The following is an 18,264-nucleotide window of genomic DNA, read 5'->3' as shown; positions in this document are numbered from 1 at the left end:
TTGCTCTCACTTTCTTTGTGCTTACCTCTCTCCCTCTTTCTCTCCCTCTCTCTTTCTCTCTCTCTCTCTCACACACACACACACGAGTCTCTGAAAGCTGAGCTGGGATAATAGAGTCATTCAGAAGTGCTGAATGGGGCGAAGGGGAGGAGAAAGGGGCCGTAAACTCGCTGCAGTGTGCAGAGTTCAAGGCTATTCTCCACCTTCCCCGACTCACGTGTGCTGTAGCTGGGTGTGCACACTCGCTGTCACACATGTGGACTGTTTGTACTCATGTGGCTCCTTGCTGATACAGATTAGTCCAGCCCTTCCCTTCTCTCCTCTTCTCTTCTCTTTTTTTTTCTTCTTATTTTTGTCATGTAAATTTATACACACTATTTCCACAAATATATATTAAAAAAAAACAAAAAGTTTCAATTTGGCACACTAAACAAACATTCAGTGTTCAAATAAGTGCAAAGTCAAACTTTGACAGTGATTTCAGATGGACAGCGCTCAGCAAAATGGCCTTCCTCACCACAGGCAGAATTATCTGACAGTCGTCCTGGACGAAGCACAGCTGGACGTCCTTGGGCAGCGGGTGGGAAAGCGGTCCCTGTCATTTTTGGAGAGAGCCAAGGCACAGTGTTGGTGAGTCAGAGGGTAGGTCAGTATATTGGCTCTTACGCTAACTCCAGGCCTGACTTGCTAACCCTTCAGCTAAAAGACAAATCAACTTTCAATGGCAGTGTTTGATTCTTTTGGTAAAACAAAAGGGGTTTTGAATACCTGACATGTTTCGACTGCAGCCTTCTTCAGAGGTGTCATCTGGTACAAGTGACGTGTCATTTTAAAAAAAAATCCCGATTCATGGTCTGGTCCGTCCGCTTCCTGATGTCGATGGCCTCCGTAATCCAGCCTCTGAATTTGTTATTTTCTGATTTGATGACCCTTTTTCCGGTCCGGTCCGTAATGCGATTATTGCATTTGCAACGATCTGATATGGCCGCTATTAGATTTTGCCCTTCTGCTTTTTCTTTTTGTGTTCCTGTGAGTCAACCTGATGCTTCCATCTCGCATTAGAAGTGCTAACTCTTCATCTGAAAGTCTGTGTTTGTTCCTCCAGGTGTTCTGGTCCCAGAGTAAAGAGCCTCCTGCTGCAGTTTTTCCCTATCCTGTCATGGCTTCCTCACTACTCCATCAGAGAAAACGCTCTTGGAGATCTGATCTCTGGGCTCAGTGTTGGGATTATCCAGTTGCCACAAGGTGAGTTCACACAGAGTCTTGACTTAAAGATGGAGGCGACTTGTGGGTATTTACGACCCATATTCAAAAGAACAGATCTAGTGTGTCTTGAAGATGATGGACACCATAGATGTGCTGAAATAAAGGAGAGTTTGAGCAGTAATGTACTATATGGTCCTCTCCATTTGTTCTTAGCATCTGTTTTTTGTTTTTGAGGATGTCTATAAAGTTTAAAGGCTGAAGGGTAATGTACCAGTTGTCAGCTCGTAAAACTAATTAGACGTATGAGATAAGTTTTGTTTGTGAATGGGGGTTCTTGGGGATGAGAACCATATATAAGGGGTCTGTAGGAGCTGAATAAAAATAAATAAACGTTTTTAAATGCAAGATAAGACTCGTCAGTGGTGATCGCTTCTTTCTTCAGCACATCAATATACAACAGTAACGCCTGGATTAATTTTATAAGTTACATATATTAGTTTTTCACTTCTTTATACATGAATGGGGCCTGAATCACATAGCAGCATATCATAGGTGTCAGAGAAACAAAAGGTTGACATTTAGATGTTGGTGGTCGTCTGTTGAGAGACTGTGATTTCCCATCAAAAAAATGAAAAAAAATCTTTGAGAAACTTCTGGCCTTGTTGTTTATTGAAAACAAGCTGTTGACACTCGCCTCTCTTCTTCTTTTCCAGGTATGGCCAATGCTATGTTGGTAGGAGTTCCTCCAGTGTTTGGTCTGTACACGTCTTTCTATCCTCTGATCATCTACTTCATCTTCGGCACTTCAAAACACCTCTCCATTGGTGATTATCAGTTTTTATGTATTTCCCCGGTTTATTAGGGATCCAGGAAATCATTTCCAGTTAACTGTTTACCGGCATTACAGATAATTGCCCAAATTAGTTTATTGTTACCCTCTTGAGTCGGTAACAGAACCTTAGTATTGAACTGTATTGTACAATTGTATTGTTTTTTTGTTGTTGTTGGGCTGGAGAGGTTGGATGCAAAGAGAGGCTTATAAAGACACCTCTCCAATATAAACAACAATGGTCATCTTAGCAGTGTCAAAATGAAATATTGACACAAAAATTAAAAAATAAGACAAAAAAATAAATAATTTACAGTGTTACAAATCTTTGCTTATTAAAAATCTACTCAGGTGTTTCTTAAACCATGATAACGTTGATATTGATTTGTGTATTTGTATTTTAAAAAATGGAAGATAAAAGTCCTTTGAATGTCATGTATGGTACGAGTGAATGTTTTAGGAAAAGTTAGAGAAAAAAAAAATCCTGGAAAGCAAAGGCAGGTCATGAGTTAAAAGTACATATTTATACATAAACACACACGTTTAATATATGTTCACATTGAAAATTGATAGCAGTTTGAATTTTTTTGTAAAGTGGACATGTTATTAAGTGTTAATACCTTAAGGTGAAGACTGGTTCCTATCTGAAATAACGTATTGTTTACTGACCAAAAGCACCTGGTTGTAGGTTACAGTAAAAAACACAACTGAAAACTTTTTGTCACTCCCCCCCACAACGGGTACGACTGTCGGTCATTTCTCAGGTGATACATCACATTTACATCCTTCCGCAAATAAAATAAAAGCTATTTTTCAGCCTTATGTCATCTTTTGCCTTATGTGGTTCCATAATGGTTCCATTTTTTTTCAACAACATTTTTTTAATTTCAAAATGTATCTTTCCAATAACCACAACTGAACACCCCAGTGGTCCGTAGAGGAGTTCCGCACTTCTTTTTTTGTGTGTCTGTGAATACATGTGTTCATGTGTGACAGGTACTTTTGCCGTCCTGGCCATCATGATTGGGTCTGTGACAGCCAACGTGGAGTTGCTTAGCAACGGTGATGAAGGGAGTCAGAATGGTTTGGAAGCAGCTAAAGTGAACGTGGCAGTGCAGCTCACCTGCCTTTGTGGCCTCATACAGGTACACACACACACACACACACACACACACACACACACACACACACACACACACACGTATGAACATGCTCACAGTCCCTGTGGTGGAGGTGAACCTCTGACCTCAGACTCCATTACAGAAATGAGCAGCCACAAAATATATTTCCCAGCAGACAATCATTATTTAATATACATTTCATCATTCACAGCATCCTCTCTGAAACATTTTGTAACGGATGTATCTTTAAACGTGTATAAGAAAACTAGAAAAGCTTTTTGGTGATGTAACATGTCAACATTCTCAAGTCCATTTTGGTGTTTGCAATAGTTTATTCCTCTGTGTGGGAATTTTAACCTAATTCCGACCACAGCAAATTGCCCAGAATCCAAAGCCTCTGTTGAGGAGAAACTTTAGCGCATGTGTTTCCCATGTGTTTCAAATCCACAGGTTTTCAGCAGCTAAGCTGAGATAAGGATAAGTGGATTTCTTGAAGACATTTAATCCAAGTAGCTTCAGATCTTAAAGACTAAAAACACGATTAGTTTCTGCTAACATCCAACTACCTACCTGTTACTCAAGGAATCATTTGTGAACTCTACTCTAACAACCCAATTACTGGCCAGAGACTACAAGGTGTGAACAAGGGAGAAACTTTTTTGGGGACAGATGTTAAGACTATGCCAGTACAAGAGTTCTGTCCCTCTGATGTGTGTATATATATGTGTGTGTGTGTGTGTGTGTCAGCTCCTGCTATACGTGCTGCTGGGAGGTGGTGTGTGTCGCTGGCTGTCCGATCCTGTAATCAGAGGCTACACCACAGCGGCAGCTCTTCACGTGATCGTCCTGCAGCTTCCACTGATGACTGGAATACCTGCACAGAGATATAGTGGACTGCTGGCTTCAGCTTGGGTCAGTTGAAACAGTGGTAGTGGTGGGATCGCACGAAAACTTTGAAATTATATCACACCATGTATGTCAGCAAACTCGATGATGGGAGTTAGAAAGAGACTGGGAGATGTCCCAGTTTATTTTTTTGACATCACACACAATGTTTAAATGACTATTTGTTTCGCAGACTTTAAAGGACGTTGTGTTTGGAGTGACCAGTGTTGTACCGGGAACTCTGTCAGTGTCCTCGGTCTCTCTGGTGATACTCATCGGGGGCAAGATGCTGAATGAGCGCTTTAAGAACAAGATGCCTGTCGTCATACCGTGGGAGCTCATACTGGTGACTGACACGCTACACACACCACCAAGTATCTCAACTAAGTAACACAGTGCCTAACCCTGAAACCAGGTATTAACAGGTTTTAAAACTCAAAAATAAAATTCATAGGGCACCATAAGGTCAGCGTGGCCCCACAATGTTGGTCATGTGCTGAGTCCCCGCGATGTTACAGAAACAAGAAGTAAACACACACACACACAGTAGACTCATGCACACAAGATGCACCCAGATGGACAGATGCCACAGTGATGAACTGATGAATGACTCATAATTATATAATAATCTGCTTTTATCTCCCAAACCACTAATCCCCACATATAATATCTGCACCTGTCCACTGATTAATCAACATTCTGTCCTTGGATGATGCTGATGAATGTGTTTTTGTTTGTTTGTTTGTTTGTTTTTTCAAATAATCAGTTATTTTGCTTATTTTATTTAATAATTCAGAGAAATATGTGTCAATTGTTGTAGCTTAAGATGCGGATGTATTTATCCTGTTATTCAAACAAGTTCTAAACTCAAATTTGTCTTCAACCCAAAGTAATATTTTAATGATCTGCCGAGGTAACAAAAACAAAATACATCACAAAACTGAACTCAAACATCAACAAACTGTAGATGCCAGGTCGGCCATCTTTTTACCCTTCCTTTATGGTAGATTATGAAAAGAAAAGTTGGTTCACATCTTCAGAAAAGCTGATGATATGAGTTGACTGAATCTGACTGCAATAATGCATGTGTGTGTTTGTGTTATGTGTGTGAACAGACTGGTTTATGTGACATTTAGATGCAGAATATTTTACATTTTTCCTTTCCAGGCTTAGACATTCTGTTCAGAAACCGTCACGTCATTGTTTTTCTCTCCTAGATCGTCCTGGGCACCGTCCTGTCGGTGCAGATGGAGCTGGCTGGATTGCACCGAGTCCAAGTGGTGGGACACATACCCAGTGGGTCAGTGGAACTGGGTTATTCTCTGCCTGTCTTTGTCATTGAATCTGGTATTTTTCAGTCATTGGATTTGATTTAATTTAATGACTTCATGTGCGGGTATCTTACCGTTTTAAGTCAAAAGGGTCACATGTAATGCTTTTCCTGAATGAAGATCCTTATATCCACAGGGGATTCTATTATTAAGTATTACTTATTGTTCATCACTAAAACTAAAATGTATTTGTAACATAAAAGAAAATGGCACTTTATTAACAACTGAGCTTAATGTCTGCACAACCAGTCAAAAGTTAAACACATCTTTTAATTCAATGTTTTACATTTGACTGGGATTTAACCAGGAACAAACTAGTTTTATATTTTAGTTTCTTCGACGTGGCCACCTTTTGCACTGATGACAGATTTGCACACTTTTGGTTTTCATTTAGCAGGTGTGCCTTGTCAAGAGTGAATTTGTGTCTGTTGGGTTGGTAGTTCTCTGCAGTGAGTAGTCTTGTTTGATTATGAAACGACGGTGTATGATTATTGTAAGACGTGAAGCTCAGCCAATTCAGAAAAAATCTGAGAACTTTGAACTTACCTTCAAATGCAGTAGCAAAAGCCATCAAACTTTGAACTCCCTTTTCACCTCTGGTTCTTCGTGCCTCCGTTTTTAGTTTTACTATGTTATCACCGATAGTGCTAAGGAAACGCTGTGTCATAATGAGGTGGCTCAGGTCGTAATTCTTTATAAGTTAGTCATTGTGTTGACCAACCTGTCCTCTCTGTCCCTCCTCGTCCTCTCCTCTCCAGCTTGTCTCCCCCGGTCCTTCCCTCTCTTTCTCAGTTCAGAGAGCTGCTCATCCCAGCTCTGTCCACAGCTTTGGTTGGCTTCAGTTTCCTCTCAGCCATGGGCTCAATGTTCGCCCAGAAACATGGCTACCGGGTGGACCCCAGTCAGGTACAATCACTGTAACTACAGAATTTAGCTGAAGAGAGACTGTGTTAAAGGTAAAACATGACCACTGATTTGTTACTTGGAGAAAGTCTTGTCGATGACCAATTCGGGTTTAAATGGAAAGCATAGACGGCAGGTTCCTGCAACCATGGCTCCCTTCCCAGCTATGATCTTGGTGCTAGTTGCACTATAAATTTGTCCGACATATAGAACATGCAGTAAATACAGAACATGGTCCAAGTATTCCAGGTTTTTATATAGCAGCAGTCACCACTATAGATTGAATTTATGAAAAAAAAAAAAAAAAAAAAAAAAAAGAATCTGGTTCTTGATCGCTAAATATCTAGAAAATGATCCCCATTTTCTCTGGATCCCAAAGACATCCCATGATTCTGTAGATGTGCATTTAAGTGTGAATGGATTGTGTTTGTACCCAGTCTCTCGTCCAATTCCAGCTCCAGGATAAGGAGTTATAGATGATGAACTTATGATCCTGGAGCTTTCTTGTTTCAAAAACAAATTTCCAGTAATGAGCTCCATCACTGAAGACATCAGTCTTGTCCCCTGAATACACTCACCATGCGATGCTGCACACACCCGCAGTGAGCACTTGACAAATTTCCTCTGTTTGTCCCTGTGTCAGGACCTGCTGGCTCTGGGTTTGTGTAACACCATAGGAGGAATGTTCCAGTGTTTTGCCGTCAGCTGCTCCTTTTCTCGTAGCATGGTCCAGGACGGTATTGGTGTCAAATCACAGGTACTCCAAAAGACATCATCGTCTTCATCTATTATAAACTTTATTACAGATATTTGAATGGAAATAGCTATCTATATTGCCTTTTGTTGTCTTTTAATCTCTCCTGTTATAGATGGCAGGTTTAGTGTCAGCTCTGATGATCCTGACCATCTTGTTGGAGATCGGTCATCTCTTTGAGCAGCTGCCAAAGGTAAAGTTCACATGGGATAACAAATATTATGTTTTTGTTTGTTATTTATTTTAAAGGCAATGTATCTCAGAATGTTCCAGGTCCTGGTGCATTAAAATAAAACTAACCCAAGTAATGGAAGTTTTAGATGGACACCACCCAGTGATGTTCCTATCTAACCACCAAATCTATCACCAGGATGAAACATCTTCAAGAAACCCTACAATTCTTCTTTTAGGTTTAAGTGTTATTTATGTTTCTTTACATCATGTGCATCTCAACTAGTTTCTAAGATTTTCACTTAGAAACTAGCTCCCAAAGTTCATACTAACCTGAACTAAATGGTTAAATGAACTAACCAAACACTCAATGAACAGCTAAGGAAGAGAGCAGTCAATAGAAGAGGAATATCTGTACTGTACTCTTTTTTTGTAGTGAGAACAGAAGTGGATGTTTGTTGTTTTTCACTTAGTGTGACTTTCCTTAATCGCCTGCTATGAATTAAAAAGCACGTCAGTCAGGATGTTTTAAGAAAGGTCAAGTCACTCCAACTGTCAGGATTGATTGTGTCCAGCGATGGCTTCCTGTGTGTCTTCCAGGCCGTGCTGGCAGTCATCATCGTGGTGAACCTGCAGGGGATGTTGGCTCAGGTCAAAGATGTGTGTCTGCTCTGGAAGTCTGACAGGTTAGACCTGGTGAGCTCCTCACACATACACACACATCAATATTCAGGACTAAAGCCCCAGAACCAGCTGCAAACTCTGTACCCCTCTGATCCAGAACCTTTTCCTTACTCCTCTTAAGCTGGTGTGGGTGGCCTCACTGATTTCCACTCTGATCTTTAACCTGGATCTTGGCCTGGCCGTGGCCGTCATCTTCTCACTGCTCACACTCATCTACAGGACGCAACAGTAAGTAAATATAATGTTATAAAAATATAATTGAATTCATTTTGACTTTAAAATATTGCACCATCTGTCAGCATTTACTCTACTCAGTCGTGAATCCTTTCAGTCTCGGATGATAGTTTTCATTTCCTCCATCACTTGCATAACTTTGCATTCCTTAGGACGTGTTATGAAACTTAAATAGTCAAAAAAAAAATGTGTTTTTGCCTGGAGTGTCTCCCTTTTTAAAGAGAGTATAAAGTTAACTCGAACACGAATGAATATGTGCTGCACGAAAAAATTATATGACTCTCCAAACGCTTCAAACCCCAGGCAGACTGCCACACTCATTAATATTCTCCTCCGTCTCTCTCCCTGTCTTTCATCATGTCCTCATCTTCTAGCTCCTCCACTGTTGTTTTGGGTCGTATTCCTGGTACGGACTGTTACAGAGATGTAGGACTCTTCCTTGAGGTAAACTCAAAGTTTTGGGAAACATCAAACTACTTAAAATTATTGTGCTTTACATGCGTCTGCTCTGCGGCATTAGTGTACTTAATGCGTTTATTAATTTGACTGAAAGTACAGAGGATTTTTATTTGCCTGCGACATGCTTTCAGAACAATCCTAAACATTCAGAATAGGCAGTTTTAAGATTCAAGAGCTGATCAATGAGCAGCAGCGCCAAAGCAGCAACAGTTGCAGATCTCTAAACTCTCTTTTAGCACAGCTTTATAGTTTCTCTTCTTTTTATCCAACTTCTACATCCGCAAGGAATGTCACCCACAGGTCACTGGTGTTTAGACATCTGCTGCAGGCTGCAATGTTCTTTCTTTATGTCTCTGTTCTTCTATATTTGTGTCTTTCTTTGTCAGTTTATCAGAGCCTGAAAATCCATATTCAAATCAAATAAGCAGCAAGGATACTCCACTTTTAGCCTGAATATGCTCTTAAAAACCCCAATAATTTCATGATTCGCATCCAAAACATCGATAAGATGATAAATCTATTTTTGTGCTGACCTGAGCACAGTGAGATGTATTTATGAAGGTGTGTTGTGTGAAGATATTTAACTTTATTCAGTCAGTATATTTCTGCAAAGAAGGAAATCATTTGTATTCCTACATTACTTGTTAATTAACTATTCCATCAACTCTGTACTGTAAAAAATGAAATGAATAGAAGACAATAATCTTTTACCCAAGTTAAAGTCATATTTAACATTGCATTTCATCAATCCCAGAAACAATGCTTTTGATTGTCACACTGTTGTTATACAACTACTGAGATTCATTTCGTGCTAGTAAAGTAAAGTGAAATAAGACAGTATGTAATGCTTCATAATTGTGCTGCAGGCTATAATTCTCTTCCAGTGTGCATTGAGCTGAAGCTGTTGATTGGCAGAGATAAATCGTAGCTGGCTGCAGGATGTGGACTAGCATATGTATGGTAATGAATTCTCCACAGCTTGTCTGCACATGAAGCACTGCCCTGATTTCAACTGCATGACATCATCCTCAGTGCGAATGCACTCCACCAGAGCTGCTAGTTTGGTACAAAATAGAAAATGTGTTTTCACATTTAAAGAAAAAAAAAATCTTTGTATAATAACTTGGAATGAGTTTCACCTTAAATAAACTTCAAGTTTTTGCTCTGGGGTGCATCATCAGCGATGTATCCTGGGGTTATTGGGTGCTTTGCCTCAGCCAGGGTTAATCAGGCCCTGACTTGTGTCCCAGCAGCACTAACCACTGACCCCCTTTGTATTCACGCCCGCAGACTTCATCAGCTGCCTCTGTTGCACTGCTCCTTTATGACCCTCTCATGCCCAGCACCTCCACCATGTAGTGTGCATGCACCACCCTTGTCCCCTACGCTCCTCTAGAAGTACCTGGTGCTTTGCCAGCTTTTCTTTTGAAAGCCTCCTCTGTCCGATCTTCCCCAGGGGTGCAGTCTGTTCTACAGTGATGAGTTGTTTGGAGGCCTCAGAGAAAGGTACCATTCGGCCCAGTGTTGTTTCAGTAACGTGTGCCGGGGACCTTCAGTTGTCTGCTCAGGTCAACCATTAGCTTTCAAACCTGAAACACCATCTCCCCACTTTTAGAACTGAAGAAACTACTTGAGTGAGTGGCAAAATGCCTTCAGGAAACCCTCTGCTTGCCCTTGTTTCATCTTATTTTTTGGGGAGGTAATCTATGACCTGGATAACTCAGAACCATTGCAGACATCTGTGGGTGGTACCCATGTGAACCTCACATAGCTAGGGTCTGTTGCAATGGAGCATTTTGCTGAATGTAGCCCTGCACTGTGGGTGGGTTTGCTCACTTGCCTTGAAGAAGGGGATCTGCTTGTTGGCGAGGCAGTGAATGATCCTATTATGGCTGAAGAGACATTCCTCACACTTAAGATAAGATGAGATAGCCTTTATTGACATTCTACAATCAGCTATACAACATAATGGTGACTGGTACGACTGAAGGGGAAATGTGCTAAATACTTCAGTAATATAAATAGGGAAAAACTCAGAACAGATTCTGTAAGTAAGTTAAATATTTTGCACATGTTTGATATTTCAAGTGATATTGTACATCTACTTGGTATTGCACATGTGGATTAGGAGCTGGCGTTCGTAGTGCAAGGATGAAATCGGTTTTTAGTCTGTTTTTTAGTCTGCTTCTGCATCGCCTTCTGGAGGGCAGCAGGTGGTGTCCAGGATGGAGTTGATTTTGCTGGATCTGGAGAGGCCAGGAAAGATGGTAGTGTCTTCCAGAGAGTGTAGGGGCTCAGCCAGTCGTCCTTTCGACTAACCTTAGTGTTGTCAGCTGGTGTAAAGCCAGCGTACCACATGGTGACGATTAGCACGCTTTTTATGGCGGAAATAACATGTCGCCAGCAGCCTTTCTTCCAGTTACTTTCATCTCAGCATTCTCTATTTTAACCAGACAGTTAACTCATTTAGCTAAACTCTCGATGCCTGTGTTGAAATGATAACGAATAAAAACTCGAGGTAACTCCAAGTGGCTCACTTGATACTCCAGGAGATGGTCAGTCTTTTATAAAAACTTAATGAACCCCTCTTAACGTTGCGTCTGTCTCGCAGCTTAAACACACTAAAAATAAATCCCTGGATGAAACCCTCCATCTGTCACACATCAAAACACCAAACTGTCACCAAAGGCAATCTGTCTGGGCTCAGAACATCAGTGAGTTCCTGTCAAGCTCTCGCTCTCTGATCCCTCCACCAAAGTTTCTCCTCCTCAATCTGTTACACTGTAACTCAACTCCCGTCTGTGCATTTTGTCAATCTATCATCCTTTGATGATGCTATTGTTGTTATTCACTGGCTTTTTTTTTGTTGTTGTTGTTGTTGTTGTTGTTGAAGCTTCACTGCGTGAAACCACTTGGCTTTAAGTCTTTCCTTTTCCAACTTTCATTCATCTCCAGATTTTAGAAACAGATTTAAAAGGAGTGATATATCTCTGAAGTAAACACCCACTGGCCAGTTCATTAAGTTCATTAGAGAAAACGAATGCATTCTAACCGGGCTGCTCTAAATCCTCCTTCATGACAACCAAAAGAAAGGCAACTGGACTTTTTTTTCTTGATTTCCTTGAAGACGTTTCGCCACCTCTCTGGGCTATAATGGGTCATTCGAATTCCATTCACTGTGGAAGGAAAACAAGATCAAAACCATTCCCCCCAATTACAGGTCATTCTGTAATATGGTCATAAACAGGCCCTACACATGCAGGTTTCAGGTGGACGACACCCATATAGGTTCCCAATAAAAGTTCATCTCTCTGCCACTCTTTGGAACTGAAGAAGCTGTTTGGTTGAAACATTTTCAAGAAATTCAACAAGTCTATTTGTCTTTGTTTCAGCTTGTGCTTGGAAATGCTATAGATGACTGAGAACAACAAACATATCTATTGAACACTGTATATGTCTATATGTTGTTGATTTATTTATTTCTTTTGAACAGGCTAAGCCAATCCCTGGGGTGACTATACTCTCATGTTCCAGCCCAGTTTACTTTGCCAACTCTGACCTGGTGTTCACAAAGATGAGACAGGTGCCGATGTCCCTTACATGTGACCACTATCCTAATTTATACCAACGGTTCATACTAACAAGTCCCATACACAGCATGTACACATGGTGAAATCATAGGCTGTATGAATATGGAAACTTGTCCAAATAATTGATTATATTAAGAGACTGAAAAACCATGAAAGAAAATGTATTTTATCATTTTATTTCGGCTCAAGTTTTCCCGCACTCTAACATGGAGGAGGTGGAGCTTATGACCTATACTGCAGCCAGACACCAGGGGGAGCTCTACTTGCTGTAGCTTCACTTTCGAAAAGATGTTCTGTCCTTATTTATACAGCCTATGGGTGAAATGAGTATAAAAAGATTAGCCGTAATTTGTTAAACAGAAAATGGTTTTGAGAAAAAGTGACAGAGAAGAGTTTAGAATTTTAATTAAGTGAGTAGATGAATCCTCATGACAACCCTTTAGTTTTTTTACTCGGTCCACCAGTATGTGCACCATCATATTGTAGGATTAACTTGGCAATATGCAGAGTACTCCATGTGTGTCTCTAGACTTTGATCCTTCTGGTTGAAATAGAATTTTGAAGGAATTCTCCACGGCTGCTGAAACGTAACCTCTCCTCTTCGTTTTCTCACTCTCCCCTACATCCAGACTGTGACTCACTGCCAGAACGAAAACCCAGTTGGACTCCATGCCGCTGCTGCTTCTTCCCTTTCTCCCCCTTCAACCCAGACACACACTCATTGCTTGGTCCTGGATCTCAGCTCAGTTACGTTCGTGGACTCTGTGGCCATGTCGGCACTTTGCAAGGTGAAGAACAAGAGCTGGGATTAAGTAGCTAAAATTCAAATACCGTCTTTGTTAAAATTCCTTAAACCCATGCAGGAAATCCTCTTAGCTGTTTGACAATGAAGCTGATTCTGCATTAAGCTTGTCAAACATTGATGGCAGCACTGTGGCTTTTCACCTGGATATTCCTTTGATTAGATTTGACTTTCTGCAGGTGGTGTCTCTCTAACAAAGATGTCTGTCATTTCTCACACTGGTTACCCTGACTCGTATCCATGGCAGGGATTTAACACACCTCCAATATAAAGACCAGAACAAATAAAAAATAAGGAACACTAAGTGTAAAAATAAAATCCTTGTGCCGAGTCGAAACCGTGAGCTGCCACAAGTTAAATTATGACAAAGCAACATTAGTCCTCACAATAATAAATTTCTGCTGATTGGACATTTCCAAGACATTGTTGTGTAAGTATGTAAGATAATATGTAAATTAGACCCGATATCTGGTAAATGCATGTCAGATAATAAAAATATGACAAACAGTCTCTCACAGTTGCACACTAACTCCCAGCTTCTGAGTAATAATTACCAGTAGAAGTGATATGACTTTCTTATCTCCTCCTGATCCTTCATTTATCAGCCCCACTGAGTGGACACGTGCTCTGAATATAATATTTATCATGAGCTTTTAATTGTGATGTATGTTCCCACTGATTTTATGTGTGTGCTCACCAGGTTGTGGAAGACTTGGACGTCCAGGGTGTCCGTGTATTTCTGGCGGCGTGCCCAGGTCAGCCTCATGTTTCATGCCTGCTTATCTCCTGTAGAGGCACTCCTCTCTACACACTGTTTCTCTGGTGTCAGACTGTTCCCTCAGGTCATTTTCCCACAACCCCTCCCATGCTCTAACTCTGCTTGAAATGTTTTATATTTTTTCCTTTTACATCTGCAATTATTTTCCATCCTGAGTCTTACTTTAAAAGGCATCTCAGCAACGCAGGCTCATATTAAAGTGTCTTCTTGTTTTAATGAGTTATTGCAGGGCACAATTATTGCTATGGAGCCCGCATTAAACAAACAAACAAACAAACAAAAAAAAAGGCACATTATAATCATAAAAGTTTCTATGTGTCGACAGAGAGAGTTTTATCCCAGCTCCAGAGATGCACACCAGACAGCCTCCCCAGCTCCTGCTTCTTCCCATCTGTCCATCACGCCGTCCAGCACTGTCTCAGCACCCTGCCCAGGGCTCTGGAGGTACAACTAGTGTCGCCCATTGTTTTAAACAGTGAATTATAAACCCCTTCATGGCCCACGTCACCATGACATCACGTAGTTAGCTGGAGGCGAAACGGAGGGAAGCTTGAGGCGAACACTGCCACTGTCAACCATAAAAATGCTATATTGCTGTATTTTTTTTCAGTGCTAAAACCGAAAAATAAAAAACACTAACTTGACATTTTATCACATACCAGCCACTGTCAGTCGTAGACAACTTTGGTTTGGCTTTGCTGATTAAAAGAAAGGATTCATATCAGGTCAGATAAATATATAATGCATCATCAGTTTCAACCTCAAAAACATTATGGGTTAGACTAAATGCTAATGCTAATGCTGACGCTAACCGCAATTTTTCTTTCGTGTAGATGCTGGCTTTCTCAATTGGGTCCACGTAAATGTCTGGCCATTGCATGGTGGGCAGTCCATCCAGTGAGTGATGGATGGTTTTACAAATGATTTTAAACAAACAGGCTTCACTTGATAAAGACAGACCAGACTCCGTCCCCTCTGTGTCCTCCTTTGGTCAAATTGTCCATCCAGTTAGAGTTAGAGTGTAGGGGTCAGTGAATATAGTCCCGTTAGTCAGAGTCAACCTTTTAAAGTAAGACTCACGGTCTTGAGGACTGAGTGTATTAGTATATTCTCTAAAATATATGTTTTCCTTTTCCAGTTTTGCTAAAACAGTGCATTGAAATATGCTAGCTGTGTACAGGCTATATGGTTTGAGATCTTTTGCCTCCAGTTAAGCCCCGCCCCTCAAAATATGTCACATTGAATGAAGGGGTCTATAGTAAAAAGGAAAAAAATAAATTGCATTAGTTTTAGCACTTGAGGTTAGGAGCTTAAGTTTTCGGTCTGCTACCAGCACGACACATACTTAACTTTGAATTACATGTATGAGTAGTGCAGATGCAAGGTCTTGAAAAGTCCCTATAACAGACTGTTTACTCAGTAGTGAGCAGGAAATGGAGATTTCGGACACCCACTTATTAATGTCACTTTGCTTAATCACAGCTTTTTGGACCAACAGTGATTTGCACGTCTCTAAAACAGCATTGTGCTGTCGTTAGGGGAAATTAGCTATGCTGTGGACATATCGTTCTATTGTGGGATTTGTGGCGTCTCTCGTCTATATATAGTTGACAAATGTAAACAGTAAAATAAAGTGCATCATTAAATTCTCTTAAATTCTCTTTTATTTCCACCGATCGGCCACAACATTAAAACCACTGACAGGATAAGAGAATAACTTTGTGCATCTTGTGACTTATCAGTGATCTGCAGGGAAACTTTTGGACCTGAGAGTCATTTGTGTGGATGTTACTTAGACATGTAGCACCCACCTAGATGCAGCCTGTCACAGACACACACACAAAAACACTTTAGGAACAACTCAAAATACATGAAGAACATCACAGGACACCCTCAGAAGACCCATGTCCGTTCTCTGATGAGTCACAACTGTTTTGGAGGCATAAAGGAGACCCACACAATGTTAGGAAGGTGGTCATAATGTTATGTCTGATTGATGTATATTGAGTTAATAACAACTCAGATTTTCTTTACAGAACCCTGAGCCTGAAACCCAACCAGCGCTAGTGCAAAGTTGGCAAGAAAAATGCTGTTTTTAACAAGAAAAAACCTTAGACAGAACTGAGATCATAAGGACAGAGACTTATCTGCTTGAGGCCAGCTGAATAAAAGGAAAGACATAAAAAGAATCAGATAGATTAATGGAGGAAGGGACACATAGCAAGTAACATAACATTCAGAATTAGCACATGCATGCATGGCAAGAAAGAAGAATTTAGACGATCGGTGCTCGGTAGAATCAGTAGAATACGCTTCTAAGTCTCTCAGCTCACTGAATGTGACGTGTGAAATCACATTTAAACAGGCTGAACTGTTTGTCCATATTGTCTGCGTCTCTTCACTCAGGAAATCAGTTTGGACGCAAGCGACTGTTGAAGCTACGACGGGACGTCTGCGTTTGAATGTAAATTGCAGGAAAGCAAACTCGGTAGGAAGCGAACCCCTGAGGTGAACCGAGAAATCACAGCTTCATTTTTTTTTTTAAATTATTTTGTAGAAAGAAAGAAAGCCATTAACACGTTTCATGGTGTGCGAGTGTGTGTTCCCGACTGTAGTTTTTTTTTCTCTCTCACACATTTCAACACAATAAATGTAATTGTTCTTCAGTTTGCACCATTGTCGACTGTTCTCTCATGAAGTATTTCAGATAGGATTCAGAACATAACTGAGCAGAGAATAGTTTTTGCCTGCTCAGTGCACGTCTGCTGCAACACCACAGCGACTGATCTTACATGTCCCAGTTATTCTGAACATTTTTCAGGAAATCCATGGTTCCAGTTACTTTAAATGAAAGATATTGAAGGTATTCCTGTGACTGTCCATCATCCAGGTCATAATATTATTTTCAGACCAGCTGAAACAAGAGAAATTGGACTTTGAACTTTCCTGAAGACGTTTAATCCGAGTAGCTTCTTCTGTTCTAAAAGACTGGTGTTGAGTTGGGGATAAATCACGTTGTGGAAACAAAACCTTCCATTCAAAAACTCATGGTTCAACACAGGAGAGCCAGCTGTTCAGGATTTGCCTGTCCACCTACACAAGAAGGACAAAGGACACTCCTTTGAGGGGAACAACGTAGTCACTTTATCCAGAGAAGACAGATGCTTTGAAAGCGGAGTAAAGGAAGTCATCTTTGCCAAAAACAAAAAACCACAACAACAACAAAAAAACTCTCTGAACAGGGCAGTGTTAACATCTGTCCTCAAAACGTTTCACCCCTGTTCACCCCTTGTAATTTATTTATTTGCACCATAACATAGAGACAGTAACACAGAAGAAGAAACAACAACAACAAAAAAAAAAACTTGCATAAAGAATTTTTTGATAAATTAATGTGTGTAAAGGACTTCAGTCAGGACTTAAAATTCATGAATGAAGTAGATGTTTTTGCTAAATGAAAATATGAACTCCAAAGTAATGAACCAATGTAAGTAAAATAAAACTGACTTTGTCACTGGTGAGTCCTGGATGTGATGGGGTCATCCTACCCAAACTATAAGAATCCTCTTTTGGGCCACTTGCATTTATTTATTTATTTTTTTTGTAACGTTCGAACACGTAAGAGTTTGTCTTTTCAACTGTGTCCTGACCAGCAAATACCCAGTATCTTTATCGTTTTTATTTCTGCCATTGTTTCTGCCGTTGTGTCTCTTGCCTGAAGCCACACCTGCACAGGTGGTCAGCCGTCATCAGAAACCCGGATAAAATGCACAGGTGCAACAATATCCCAACTGTTTTTCACAGACGTCCAGCAAGCATAGCCTCCAGGTAGGATACTATGTTTACATGTGGAAAGATGTAAAAAACAAAAACGGATCATTACAAACCAGTAAGTCACCTGTGTCCCACCAGACGGTACCGAACCCAGAAACCCTAGAATAGGAGGATTTAGTGATGATTTAGTGATGACTAAGTGATGCCTACAAACCTACATTCATAAAGCTCAGATATGGAGTTATGTTCATAATCACGCCCTCGTCTGTGTGGGCTTTGAATAAAAAGACAGTGACAGTGTTGGTTTCCCTGTAGGTGACAGTGTGAATCATAAAATACTGGATGTGGCTGCCCCTCCCTCTAGGTGTGTTTGTATGTTTATTTAACAGCTTGTTACATGCATTGCTTTCCTGTGCAGGAATATCTGGATCAACAGGTATATTCCATGACACCACATAGGCCGTTTACACTGGAAATTAAATTACAAAGAGAGAGACTGTGTGATTCAATTTCATATAAAAAGAAAAGGAAAATGATCTAGATTGTTTGCGCAACTGTGGGTCGACATAGGAAACTGCTGACTGATTAATATTAGTTGTAATTGATCCCTCCCTCCTATTAGTCTCATATATGTCAAACACTTATCTGCTTCCTGTCATGTGTGTGTGTCATAACATGAAGATAATAGGGTATAGACATCAGAGCTCAGCAAGTTAAAGCTTTTGGGGGAAAAAACGCTGTGA

General features: G+C 40.5%; 1 protein-coding gene across 1 annotated transcript; it reads left to right on the top strand.

The window, feature by feature from the left end:
- Positions 1–290: 290 nt before the first annotated feature.
- LOC125016558 (prestin) lies at positions 291–16,957 on the top strand. Its single transcript, XM_047599494.1, has 18 exons — positions 291–630; positions 1,106–1,245; positions 1,920–2,030; positions 3,032–3,180; positions 3,904–4,068; positions 4,235–4,387; positions 5,259–5,341; positions 6,131–6,278; positions 6,919–7,032; positions 7,145–7,222; positions 7,801–7,896; positions 8,006–8,112; positions 8,493–8,562; positions 12,071–12,160; positions 12,797–12,955; positions 13,670–13,724; positions 14,073–14,191; positions 16,154–16,957. The coding sequence occupies exons 1-18, from the start codon at positions 485–487 to the stop codon at positions 16,181–16,183; spliced, it is 2,013 nt and encodes a 670-aa protein (XP_047455450.1). The 5' UTR covers positions 291–484; the 3' UTR covers positions 16,184–16,957.
- Positions 16,958–18,264: the final 1,307 nt, after the last annotated feature.

Source organism: Mugil cephalus, chromosome 1 (genome assembly GCF_022458985.1).
Source record: "Mugil cephalus isolate CIBA_MC_2020 chromosome 1, CIBA_Mcephalus_1.1, whole genome shotgun sequence".
NCBI lineage: Eukaryota > Metazoa > Chordata > Actinopteri > Mugiliformes > Mugilidae > Mugil > Mugil cephalus.
This window is presented reverse-complemented; position numbering and strand designations above follow the sequence as displayed.